Source organism: Haematobia irritans, chromosome 1 (assembly GCF_050003625.1).
Source record: "Haematobia irritans isolate KBUSLIRL chromosome 1, ASM5000362v1, whole genome shotgun sequence".
Taxonomy (NCBI): domain Eukaryota; kingdom Metazoa; phylum Arthropoda; class Insecta; order Diptera; family Muscidae; genus Haematobia; species Haematobia irritans.
Window position 1 is genome coordinate 37,377,200 of NC_134397.1, and position 14,577 is coordinate 37,391,776.

Here is a 14,577-nt window from a genome sequence, read left to right on the forward strand (position 1 = left end):
TAAATAAACGATTTCACCGATTTACACGCGTTTTCCCTTGACCAAATTTTGACCGTATCACCCATTATAAACATATCCCCAGATTTGTCTTGCACACAAAAAAAAGTTTTTCTGATTCAATCACGAAATTAATTGATCCAATTAATTTTTTAATTGAAATGTCTTCAATCACAGAAATGATAGTATCAATTAAAAAATTAATTGAAGGTCAATTAAACAATTAATTGATCCAATTAAAAAATTAATTGATACTATTATTTCTTGTGATTGATTTTTGTTTCAATTAAAAAATTTGTTGAACCAATTAAATTTTTAATTGAATATTTTTTAAAATTCAACTAAAATATAAATATAAAATATAGTCTCTAACAACAAAAATTGGTCCACATCGGTTAATAATTATATATAGCCCCCATATAAACCGATCCCCATATTTGGCTTGCGGAGCCTCTAAGAGAAGCAAATTGTATTTGATCCGGTTGAAATTTGGTACGTGGTGTTAGTATATGGTCTCTAACAATCATGCCAGTATTGGTCCATATCGGTCCATAATTATATATAGCCCTTATATAAACCGATCTCGATATTTGACTTCCGGGGCCTCTTGGAGGAGCAAAATTCATCCGATCCGGTTGAAACTTAGTACGTGGTGTTAGTATATGGTCTCTAACAACCATGCTAGAATTGGTCCATATCGGTCCATAATTATATATAGCCCCTGTATAAACCGATCCCCATATTTGACCTCCGGAGCCTCTTGAAGGAGCAAAATTAATCAGATCCGGTTGAAATTTGATATATTTCGCTAGTGTATGGCCGATAACAACCATACCAAAATTGGTCCGTATCGATCTATATTATATATAACCCACAAATAAACCGATCCCCATTCGCAGAAAAATCACGATTGCCAATCGAGCCAAAATAAATCTCCCAAAATGTTATTGCCAAAATCCCAGCAAAAAAAGAGCTTCCAAAAAAGTAGTTTGGATCCCCAATCTGTGATCCGGAAGTAGTGCAAACTTGGATCATCTCCAATGAATTTTACGTGGGCTTGTCATAGGATGGAAGTACTCCCTTTTTGGATCCTTTGCATTGCTTTAGAAATTAATTTGAATGAAGAAATTTAAAAAGCGAAAATTTTTTCAAACTTTTATTTCTATAGAAAATTTTGTCAAAATTTTATTTCTATAGATTTATGAAGCATTTCATAATTTGAGAGGAATATTTTGCAAAAACCTTCCAAAACATCAAGAAATCTACCAATCTACCAATTAGTAAAAAATTTGCCATTTTTGGAGACTCGTGTTCATAATTGTACATAGCCCCCATATAAAGCGACCCCCCATATTTCTATTCTGGCTCTATAATTACCGCACAAAAGTTCATATTGGTTCGTAATTATTTCTTCCCTATATATACCGGTCAATAACTGAATATATACGTATTTAATCGACCTTTATTTTGTCTACTATATATACCGCATTGACTAACTTACAATTTGGAAGGTGATGTTAAGAAGTTTTAAGATGCCTTGCCATCAGCCGCAACCCAAGTAATTTAATTGTGGATGACCGTCTTTAGTAGAAGTTTCTATGCAATCCATGGCCATAAGATTCGGCCTGGCCGAACTTACGGCCGTATATACTTGTTTTTTAATTAAAAATTAAAAATATTCAATCATTCACTTAACTAACATTTAATGCTTCTATCTTGATTAAAAAGTTAATTGTAGCAATTAATTTATTTATGGAATATTTTTTCAATTTCGATCAAAATTTTAATTACAAATATTTTGGTGATATTGTTTTTTGTGTATATCATCAAATACAGCATCCGGGACAACAGATTACTAGTTTGTGATCCCAATATTTTTTTCTGTGCAACAAAATATTTTTTGAAAGAACCAAAATTATCATTTTTATTAGTTTTGGCCAAACATCGTTAGCTTAATGTATAAAGGTGCTAAGTCAACCTTTTACAAAAAAAATGGATTAAGATGCAGATCGACAGTCGAAATCACAAATACATAGTTTACCATAAAAAATATATTAAATATCTGTTTTTATCTATGTTTGATAATGATGTGTAAAAGTGCTAAGTCAGCACCTGTTAAAATACGCGCGCTAAATCAAATTTTAGGTTGAGTGGGCTTAGCTAAAAAAATTTAATAGCAATTGTTTGTGTGCGACTTTGCGGAAAGTATACTGTTTGTATTCAAAGCATTTATGGTAACTACATTTACAATTTTTCGAAAATGGATTTATTTCACAATTTATTAAGTTTTTTGTCTCTCCTGTAAAATTTCAAATATTTGACTTAGCACTTTTACACATTAAGCTAACGACATATATGTTTTCGCTTTTATACCATGGCTACTATTATTTTTATTTTTCATCTATGGTTATATGAGATCAACTCACTGTCTTACGGTTTACCACCCTTTTCGGACTCAATCACACACACTTCACACACACACACACCCATTTACTCACACAAAAGTTTAAATAACTTACCTGTATAAAGGATATTTCGGTGTGACCCCATCAACCCTTTTTTGGGATAACTTGATTTGTCCTATTGTGTTTCCTAGGCACTACGATTGCAAATGATTTCATTTTCATTCATACATTTTTGTTGGCTTGATGAGATATTCATTTGACCTCTAGCTAGCTCTTCATTTTGCAGTAGACAAAATTCTATCCTTTCACCTTTGGTATGTCATGCTAATAGTCCACCTCAGCTGTGGGACATTTTTGGTTTGATTTTAATTGAAATTTCAAGCACGTTGACAAGTCAGAACTTCACATTTAAATTAACTTAATCTTTTTTTTTAGATTTTAGTAATTAGTATACTGAGTTTTATGAAATAAAATTATTTCTCTGTGTGGCGAGGGCAAGTTAACAAACTGAAGGGGTTGGTCCCTGCTTTATGCTCCGAATCCTACTCTTGTGGTTTTTGATGAGTTGAATTGAATTTGAATTGAATATTCAATGCATTTGGGGGATGAGAATTTTATTTAATTTTAGTTTCAAATGTACATTTAAATCATTCAGCTTAAGATGATAAGTGAAATATGTTAATAATAGTTTTAGTAGGGTTTTTAGGACATTAAATTTAATTTTTTCGCTATTTCAAAAGAAAGAGAATATTTTTGTTAAGTGTGATGATTATTTTGATATATATATAAACATTTTAAGGCTATGAGAGCTAAATAATAATGATTGCTGAAATAAGATAATGTCCGAGTAAATAACATGGTTGCGACAAATATGTTACATGTTCACCGTCCGAAAAAAATTGCTTTGCGTGTATATTTAGTAGACAAAGTCTCCATATTGGTTAAAGAGATTCTAGCTTCAGTTGTCTGCTTCCAGCATTTTTTATACCCACCACCATAGAATGGTGACGGGGGTATAATAAGTTTGTCATTCCGTTTGTAACACATCGAAATATCGATTTCCGACTATATAAAGTATATATATTCTGGATCAGGGAGAAATTCTAAGACGATATAGCCATGTCCGTCCGTCTGTCTGTCTGTCTGGCTGTCTGGCTGTCTGTCTGTTGTAATCACGCTACAGTCTGTCTTCAATAATAAAGCAATCGTGCTGAAATTTCGCACAAACTCGACTTTTGTCTGCAGGCAGGTTAAGTTCGAAGATGGGCTATATTGGTCCAAGTTTTGATATAGTCCTCATATAAACCGACCTCCCGATTTGGGGTCTTGGGCTTATAAAAACCTTAGTTTTTATCCAATTTGCCTGAACTTGGGAATCTAAAGGTATTTTATGACAACAAAATGGTGCCAAAAATGGTGAGTATCGGTCCATGTTTTGGTATAGCCCCCATATAGACCGATCTCTCGATTATATTTCCAGGGCTTCTAGAATCGATAGTTTCTATCCAATTCGCCTGAAATTGGAAATCTAGAGGTATTTTAGCACCATAAAGAGGTGTGCCAAAAATGGTGACTATCGGTTGACGTTTAGGTATAGCCCCCATATAGACCAATTTCTCGATTTTAATTCTTGGGCTTCTAGAATCCGTAGTTATTATCCAATTTGGTTGAAATTTGAAATCTAGAGGTATTTTAGGACCATAAAGAGGTGTGATAAAAATGGTGAGTATAGGTCCAGGTTTTGGTATATCCCCATATAGACCGATCTCCCGATTTGGGGTCTTGGGCTTATAGAATCCGTAGTTTTTATCCAATTTTCCTGAAATTGGAATATAGAGGTATTTTAGAACAATAAAGAGGTGTGCCGAAAATGGTGAGTATCGGTCCATGTTTTGGTATAGCCCCCATATAGACCGATCTTCAGTTTTTACATCTTGGGCGTTTAAAATCTGTAGTTTTTATCGAATTTACCTTAAATTAGAAATCTAGAGGTATTTTAAAACCCTAAAGAGGTGTGCTGAAAATGATGAGTATCGGACCATGTTTTTATATAGCCCCCATATAGACCGATCTCCCGATTATATTTCTAGGGCTTCTAGAATCGATAGTTTCTATCCAATTCGCATGAAATTGGAAATCTAGAGGTATTTTATTGTTGTCCACTTTGCCTGAAATCGAAAATCTGGAGGTTTTTAGGAATATAAATAGGTGTGCAAGAAATGATTTTATTTTTTGGGCCTCTAGAATCCGTAGTTTTTATCCAATTTGCCTGGAATGAGAAATCTACAGGAATTTTAAGACCTTAAATATGAGAGCCGAAAATGGCGTGTATTGGTCCATGTTTTGGTTTATCTCCCAAATAGACCGATCTCCCGATTTTACTTCTTGGGCTTTTAGAAACCATAGTTTTTATCAAATTTGCAGGAAATTTTAAATCTAGAAGTATTTTAGGAACATAAAGAGGTGTGCCGAAAATGGTGAATATCGGTCCATGTGCACTGATAATGAAAATTGCTTGAAACTGAATTATAGTTTCCACATTTTACTTTTGGTAATCATTTAAATAATGGGGGTAAAAATCTATAGATGTTAGATTTTAAATCAAGGCGTTATTTCATTTTCATTTTCTTGTACACTTGCACACGATGTCTAAAACTCAAACAAATATGGTTCTTATAAATCCAGAATCTGATCTAGTCTTCATAGGTAAAATCTTTGAATTTATCTTCGGGAAGTGTACTGAACTGATCTGCTTGTCACCATATCCCCCTGAAATTTTCACAGGAAACTATAATATTTGATTCATGGTGGCGGGTATTTAAGATTCGGCCCGGCCGAACTTACTGCTTTATATACTTATTTTAATATCTCAAATTGTAACAAAACAGTCTCAGTTCAGTTCAATCTTTGGCAATCAGCAAAAGTCTTTAATTATAATCAAGGATATACTTTCGTTACTATTTACGACCAATCTCTAGCAATTTTTTGTATCACAAATCGTTAAAAATCATCTGGTCTGGAGTCGAAGAATTCCTTGGCCCAGATTTTAAGGACCTCTTCACCATCTAATTTGAAAAAAACAGCTCAAATTTGTTTTGTAGTCTTCAAATTTAAATGCATCCTTAGTGCAATTCTCGGCTTCTTTGAGTCGGAATCAATACCACAATCATAAGCGCTTTTTCTACCCAATTGTCGCTTTTTGGCGGACGAGATGTTGAGCGGAAATTGGAAGGTAATTTCCTTTGTTCTCTTCGTTAAATCCGTTAGGATCCGAGTTTTTTGTAAAATTAATTGATATAATGCGGCAGGAGATTTTCATTGCACTGATGTTAATTTTTTCGTCCACTTGCAGAGTTGTTTTCCCGTCCTTTTTCTTTCAGTAGTGCCTTTAGATAGTCCTCATTGAATTTTGTAGGACGTTCTGCTCGAGGCGTATCTCCATTCTCAACGTCGATATTTTTTAATCCTCTAATGCCCAAGCCCGCCTTTAGGCGGGCTTCATTTAATAAGGAAGCTTTTATTAAAACACACCTTAAGACAACAAAAATGGGCAAAAGAAAAATTATTTGAAACTATTCAAGAGGCTTTGCAGCATATGCTGAATTTTACGGTATAAATTTTCTTGCTTAGTTCTCTTGCTTTTGTGTCGTTAACATTGAAAATGTAATCAGCTGGCAAAAAAACTGGGGCATTAGAGGGTTAACTCGGCGAACAATTTCTTGTGAAGTAAAAACGTTAAAAAAATTTTCTCCTCACACATTTCATATGTCCTCAAAAATAAATATAGCAGTTTTGCAAATGAAAATGAGCTTTAATGAACTTATGTTACAACCTAAGGAATCCTGTTTTGACCTCGAGAGCTCTTGGAAGAGCAAATTTCATCCGATTCTGCTGAATCGTACCGAATGTTGTGTTAGTTTGTGGTCGCTAACAACCATTCCAAACGTGGTCCATAACGGTCCATAGTTATGTATAGCGCCCAGATAAACGGATCCCCAGATTTGACTTCTTCCTAGATAAGCAAATTTCATTTAATCTTAATAGGTTCGTAACTGTATGTAGCCGCCATATAAACTAATATATTACTTCTGCCTCTCTCGACTGTGGATGACAGTCTTTAGTAGAAGTTTCTACGCAATCCATGGTGGAGGGTACATAAGATTCGACCTGGCCGAACTTACAGTCGTATATACTTGTTTTATATTTTGAAGATTTTCTGCACCTCTTTAAGTTATTTTGTAAGCATGTAGAAGCAAAGAATTTCATATAAACCATATCTCTAAATCTGATTTATTACACTGAACAGATTTCGAAAATTCCCCACAAAAATCCCCATTTTTATGAAAATTCCCCCACCAAATCCTAAAGTCCCCATCCACAAAAAAATATCCCCGATGGCAACGCTGCTATAGGAGACCCTTTAAATGCTTCTATAGGGTAGCATATAAATCAATTTGCAGAATAGAAAAAAGTCTTCGCGAGTCGTTTTCCTTTGGGTGGGAAAAAAAGACTAACTAATGACTATTAAAGCTTAAATCTCTTAGCTGTCGCAATAAATATCAACAGATTTAGGACGCTGAGATTACCTTGAAGGGAGCAGATATGACATCGACGACCATTTTCTCTGGAGCAATCTCTGCGAAAATGTATCCACTATCTCCTGTCTTCAGACATAAATCTTTTCAATATCATATCTACTGTCTTCAAGTATAAGAAAGCAAATCAATACTTTTCTATTCCCCTCTCTGAGAAAGATCTCAAAGTTCTGGAAAGATCGATGAAAGTCAATGCTCCTAAATATTTATATATTTGTTCCGACAGCTAAGAGATATAAGCTATAATAGTCATTAGTTAGTCTTTATTGTTGTTATAATTGTGTCAGTTTTTCCCACCTAAAGTGAGATGACTCGCGAAGTCTTTGCTCTATTCTCTTACATTGCACAGTGATTCGAAATCGCTTTGTTTTTACAAAATTCTGTAACTTTTTAACGGATAAACATATTTTTTTCTGTGTATGGAAGCTAAAGAGTATTCCTCTAAGTTTGCCAATTTGTGGGTCCCTAGTGGGTCCACGAGCTAACCTGTAGGCGTTGAAAGTTGATCACCTCGGGGGTATGAAATTTTGTTTTAGCTATAAACTCCGCAATTTTGAACCGATTTCGATGATTTTTTCTTTGCTGGATAGAACTTGTAAAGCTCTGCAAGAAACAATGTCTGTGCTTTTTTCCAAAAAAAATTGTCAAAATTCGATATTTTTGAAATTCTAATTTGTGGACTTTACAACTTTTTATCTAAAGAACATGGGTACACATTTTTATACCCACCACCATAGGATGGGGGGTATATTAACTTTGTCATTCCGTTTGTAACACATCGAAATATTGCTCTAAGACCCCATAAAGTATATATATTCTGGGTCGTGGTGAAATTCTGAGTCGATCTGAGCATGTCCGTCCGTCCGTCCGTCTGTTGAAATCACGCTAACTTCCGAACGAAACAAGCTATCGACTTGAAACTTGGCACAAGTAGTTGTTATTGATGTAGGTCAGACGGTATTGCAAATGGGCCATATCGGTCCACTTTTACGTATAGCCCCCATATAAACGGACCCCAAAATTTGGCTTGCGAGGCCTCTGAGAGAAGCAAATTTCATCCGATCCGGCTGAAATTTGGTACATGGTGTTAGTATATGGTCTCTAACAACCATGCAAAAATTGGTCCACATCGGTCCATAATTATATATAGCCCCCATATAAACCGATACCTCGATTTAGCTTGTGATGCCCCTAAGAGAAGCAAATTTCATCCGATCCGGCTGAAATTTGGTACATGGTGTCAGTATAGGGTCTCTAACAACCATGCAAAAATTGGTCCACATCGGTGCATAATTATATATAGCCCCCATATAAACCGATCCCCCGATTTGGCTTGCGAGGCCTCTAACGTTAAAAAAATTTTCTCCTCACACATTTCATATGTCCTCAAAAATAAATATAGCAGTTTTGCAAATGAAAATGAGCTTTAATGAACTTATGTTACAACCTAAGGAATCCTGTTTTGACCTCGAGAGCTCTTGGAAGAGCAAATTTCATCCGATTCTGCTGAATCGTACCGAATGTTGTGTTAGTTTGTGGTCGCTAACAACCATTCCAAACGTGGTCCATAACGGTCCATAGTTATGTATAGCGCCCAGATAAACGGATCCCCAGATTTGACTTCTTCCTAGATAAGCAAATTTCATTTAATCTTAATAGGTTCGTAACTGTATGTAGCCGCCATATAAACTAATATATTACTTCTGCCTCTCTCGACTGTGGATGACAGTCTTTAGTAGAAGTTTCTACGCAATCCATGGTGGAGGGTACATAAGATTCGACCTGGCCGAACTTACAGTCGTATATACTTGTTTTATATTTTGAAGATTTTCTGCACCTCTTTAAGTTATTTTGTAAGCATGTAGAAGCAAAGAATTTCATATAAACCATATCTCTAAATCTGATTTATTACACTGAACAGATTTCGAAAATTCCCCACAAAAATCCCCATTTTTATGAAAATTCCCCCACCAAATCCTAAAGTCCCCATCCACAAAAAAATATCCCCGATGGCAACGCTGCTATAGGAGACCCTTTAAATGCTTCTATAGGGTAGCATATAAATCAATTTGCAGAATAGAAAAAAGTCTTCGCGAGTCGTTTTCCTTTGGGTGGGAAAAAAAGACTAACTAATGACTATTAAAGCTTAAATCTCTTAGCTGTCGCAATAAATATCAACAGATTTAGGACGCTGAGATTACCTTGAAGGGAGCAGATATGACATCGACGACCATTTTCTCTGGAGCAATCTCTGCGAAAATGTATCCACTATCTCCTGTCTTCAGACATAAATCTTTTCAATATCATATCTACTGTCTTCAAGTATAAGAAAGCAAATCAATACTTTTCTATTCCCCTCTCTGAGAAAGATCTCAAAGTTCTGGAAAGATCGATGAAAGTCAATGCTCCTAAATATTTATATATTTGTTCCGACAGCTAAGAGATATAAGCTATAATAGTCATTAGTTAGTCTTTATTGTTGTTATAATTGTGTCAGTTTTTCCCACCTAAAGTGAGATGACTCGCGAAGTCTTTGCTCTATTCTCTTACATTGCACAGTGATTCGAAATCGCTTTGTTTTTACAAAATTCTGTAACTTTTTAACGGATAAACATATTTTTTTCTGTGTATGGAAGCTAAAGAGTATTCCTCTAAGTTTGCCAATTTGTGGGTCCCTAGTGGGTCCACGAGCTAACCTGTAGGCGTTGAAAGTTGATCACCTCGGGGGTATGAAATTTTGTTTTAGCTATAAACTCCGCAATTTTGAACCGATTTCGATGATTTTTTCTTTGCTGGATAGAACTTGTAAAGCTCTGCAAGAAACAATGTCTGTGCTTTTTTCCAAAAAAAATTGTCAAAATTCGATATTTTTGAAATTCTAATTTGTGGACTTTACAACTTTTTATCTAAAGAACATGGGTACACATTTTTATACCCACCACCATAGGATGGGGGGTATATTAACTTTGTCATTCCGTTTGTAACACATCGAAATATTGCTCTAAGACCCCATAAAGTATATATATTCTGGGTCGTGGTGAAATTCTGAGTCGATCTGAGCATGTCCGTCCGTCCGTCCGTCTGTTGAAATCACGCTAACTTCCGAACGAAACAAGCTATCGACTTGAAACTTGGCACAAGTAGTTGTTATTGATGTAGGTCAGACGGTATTGCAAATGGGCCATATCGGTCCACTTTTACGTATAGCCCCCATATAAACGGACCCCAAAATTTGGCTTGCGAGGCCTCTGAGAGAAGCAAATTTCATCCGATCCGGCTGAAATTTGGTACATGGTGTTAGTATATGGTCTCTAACAACCATGCAAAAATTGGTCCACATCGGTCCATAATTATATATAGCCCCCATATAAACCGATACCTCGATTTAGCTTGTGATGCCCCTAAGAGAAGCAAATTTCATCCGATCCGGCTGAAATTTGGTACATGGTGTCAGTATAGGGTCTCTAACAACCATGCAAAAATTGGTCCACATCGGTGCATAATTATATATAGCCCCCATATAAACCGATCCCCCGATTTGGCTTGCGAGGCCTCTAAGAGAAGCAAATTTCATCCGATCCGGCTGGAATTTGGTACATGGTGTTAGTATATGGTCTCTAACAACCATGCAAAAATTGGTCGACATCGGTCCATAATTATATACAGCCCCCATATAAACCGAACCCCCGATTTGGCTTGCGAGGCCTCTAAGAGAACCAAATTTCATCCGATCCGGCTGAAATTTGGTACGTGATGTTAGTATATGGTCTCTAACAACCATGCAAAAATATTCCACATCGGTTCATAATTATATATAGCCCCCATATAAACCGATCACCAGATTTGACCTCCGGAACCTCTTGGGAGACCAAAATTCATCTGATTCAGTTGAAATTTGGTACGTGGAGTTAATATATGGCCTCAAACTCCCATGCAAAAATTGGTCGATATCGGTCCATAATTATATATAGGCCCCATATAAACCGATCCCCAGATTTGACCTCCAGAGCCCCTTAGAAGAGTAAAATTCTTCCCATTCGGTTGGAATTTGGTACGTGATGTTAGTATATGGTATCCAACAACCATGCAGGAATTGGTTCCTATCAGTCCATAATTATATATAGCTCCCATATAAACCGATCCCCAGATTTGACCTCCGGTGCCTTTTGGAGAAGCAAAATTCATCCGATCTGCTTGAAATTTGGTACGTGGTGGTAGTATATGATATTTAACAACCATGCCAAAAGTGGTCCATATCAGTCCATAATCGTACATAGCCCCATATAAACCGATCCCGAGATTTGGTTTTGGAACCTCTTGGATGAGCAAATTTCATCCGAGTGAGTTGAAATTTGGTACATTGTGCTAGTATATGGTCGTTAACAACCATGCCTAACTAGGTCCATATCGGTCTATAGTTATATATGGTCCTCAGATAAATCGATCCGCAATCACACAAAAATTGGTCCATATCAAGTTCATAATTGTATATAGCCCCCATATAAGCGACCCCCATATTTCAATTCTGGCTCTCTACGTACAAAAAGTCCATATCGATTCGTAATTATTTGTAGACTTAACTATACATAACTTTTTTGTCTAATATATATCATGTATGGACTAAATCACAATTTAGAAAACGATGTTAAGAAGTTTTAAGTTACCACAACCCAAGTAATTCGATTGTGGATAACAGTCTTTCGTAGAAGTTTCTACGCAATCCATGGTGGTGGGTACATAAGATTCGGCCTGGCCGAACTTGCGGCCGTATATACTTGTTTTATTCTAGGATTCGTAGAATTTTGTAGGGAATGCAGTTAATAAGAAAAATTACGAATCCACTTAAAAACACAACACACTTCTAGGTTCCAAATACTGACCCCACTTTGTCAAAATTTTGCAAAAAAAATAAATTTTAGGGTCCATACCTTGCAAACGGTAAAAGATAATTTCACACGCACGCAAACTCTTTTGTAGAGCTTTACAAGTTCTATCCAGCAAAGAAAATCATCGAAATCGGTTCAAAATTGCGGAGTTTACAGCTAAAACAAAATCAATGATCAACTTTCAACGCCTACAGATCAGCTCGTGTTAATATCTTTATCCGTTCAAAAGTTACAGAATTATTTCCAAAAAAGCGATTTTGAACCACTGTGCATTGATTGATAGAGGTCTCTAGGCAAAGTGGGACGCTACATGTTTCAGTGGAGATATGTTTATGGAACTTGATCTTTAATTACTAAGATAACCTTCAAGATTGGACGATGTCCACTCAATACAAAATTTTCCTAATTTTAAAGCTTGAAAAGCATAAGACTTTCTTTGATTGTGAGCTTTTCAACATTTCAAAAAACTATTGAAACGTGAAGTTAAACTCTTCGATTCGTTCTCTTTAAATGGACTTTTCATTACGCTATCTCCCTGAAATATTCTACAACATTCATTTCATTGTTTATTGTCTTCATTTGATTGTGTTTTTACAACTCGAATTTATCAATTGCTTTTGCCATCCAATTTCTTTTGTGCGTTTTTGTTTTTTGTACTCTTTTTTGTTTCTCTCCAAATAGAACATTTCATTCAATTGCCTTTTTCAATTTCTTCAATAGGGCACCCATTGATGAGGGCAGCGATAAAACAATTGTTCTAAAGGAGCATACAGTAACCTCAGATGGTCTGGCCGTCGATTGGATCTACAATCACATCTACTTCACCGATACACACAAATGCACCATTGAGCTGACAAACTTTGATGGCAACATGGGCAAAGTGCTCATCGAAGATGAATTGGATATACCACGGTCCATAGCATTGGATCCCATTGAAGGGTAAGTATCACTTGTTACAACAACAGCAGACATGCCAGAGGTGGAAACAATGGTCGAACAAAACTTCAAACCGGATTCAAATCAACCAAAAACAAGAAAAACGGAAGAGGAACTCTAAAACAAGAACAATGCCAAGACAACAAGAAACAAAATGGATAACAACAAAAACGTTATACCCACCACACATCCGCTTGATTGACACTTGACATTATGATGAAGAAGAAGAATAAGTGGTTGGTTCGTTGGTTTGGAAAAACCTCCTCTTTTGCCACTTGGAATACCCACTCGTAGGAGGAGGAGGAGGAGGACAGCAAGTGTTTTGTAGTAAAACCCAATAAATTGTTATTCCTTAGTTGGCCATCCCATGACATTAAACATTGACACACATGCTGTGTGTGTGTGACTCTTATAGCGACAGGGATGTCACAACCATTGCAGGAAAAAGGCTGTTTGGAAAAGTTTTAAAAATTTTTTATTTTTTTTTATTTTTGTGTGTTTGTTTGCTTATTTTCTTCCATTTCCTTGTTGGTTGTGGGGGACATGTTATGACCCAGACATCTCATTTGGCGTTTTGTTTTTTTTTGCCCATTTTTTATAGATGGATGTATTGGTCTGACTGGGGTGCCTCGCCTCGCATTGAACGTGCTGGAATGGATGGCTCTCATCGTACCACCATTATCAACTACGATGTCAAATGGCCAAATGGCATTACTTTGGATTTGGTTCGCAAACGCATCTATTGGGTCGATGGCAAACTCAACATTATCTCCTCAGCTAACTATGATGGCTCTCAGAGACGTCAGATTTTATATTCCACAGAATATTTACGCCATCCATTCTCCATTACCACATTCGAGGATAATATCTATTGGACCGATTGGGATAAACAGACTGTCTTCAAGGCGAATAAATTCAATGGTGAAGGTGTTCGACCCATTACCGCTTTACATATGGTAAGTGATGAAATTATATGAGCGGTTTTTGGAATACTAAAGTGCTTAACCGACTGACTTACTTAGCATTTAAAATGGAACTTTTATCATTATTCTTTGGAAGAATTGACGTCGATAAGCCAGGCAGTAGACAGGTACACATTTACCAGAGCATTGGTAAATACAATATACGCATTGTGCTTTTCTTGATATCTTCGCCACATTACAATACCTTTCTGAAGCAATATAAGCTGGGGATAATACCACAGGTGCAAAACCTGCTTCTAGTCTATGAGTGCTGATCGATTATATGTTAAGCTCAATGACAGGAGACCCGCTTTCTATAGCGCCCTTGGTATTTTAGGAGGGCATGCTAATCACTGCACAACGGTGGCCCTTTTGTATGGCTAACTAATTTCTTTGGCAGTTCTGGGTCGAATATTGGGCCGCTCAGCCATCTATTTTATTTCTATAGAAAATTTTGCAAAAATTTATTTCTAATTTCTAAATTTATAGAAAATTTTGTTTTAAAATTGTATTTCTATAGAAAAATTTTTTTTTAAGGATTATTTAGTCAAAATTTTGTTTCTAAAATTATTTTGTCAAAATGTTATTTCTATGGAAAATTTTGCCAAAATTTTATTTCTTTAGAAAATGTTTTCAAAATTTTATTTCTTTAGAAAATGTTGTCAAAATTTTATTTCTATAGAACATTTTTGTCAAACTTTTATTTCTATATCAAATTTTGTCAAAATTTTATTACTATAGAAAACTTCGTCAAAATTGTATTTCTATAGCAAATTTTGTCAAAATTTTATTTCTA

General features: G+C 35.7%; 1 protein-coding gene across 11 annotated transcripts in view; it reads left to right on the forward strand.

Annotated features, from left to right (window-relative positions):
- LOC142220611 (uncharacterized) overlaps window positions 1-14,577 on the forward strand; it is a 798,617-nt gene that overhangs the window by 666,623 nt on the left and 117,417 nt on the right. For all 11 annotated transcript variants that reach the window (XR_012717895.1, XM_075289824.1, XM_075289826.1 and 8 more), the window contains 2 exons: window positions 12,604-12,822; window positions 13,421-13,775. Coding sequence is in view for 10 of the 11 variants with exons in the window: in XM_075289824.1 (XP_075145939.1) it covers window positions 12,604-12,822; window positions 13,421-13,775 (574 nt within the window). In the remaining variant the exon portion in view is untranslated. The remainder of the gene's footprint in view (window positions 1-12,603; window positions 12,823-13,420; window positions 13,776-14,577) is intronic.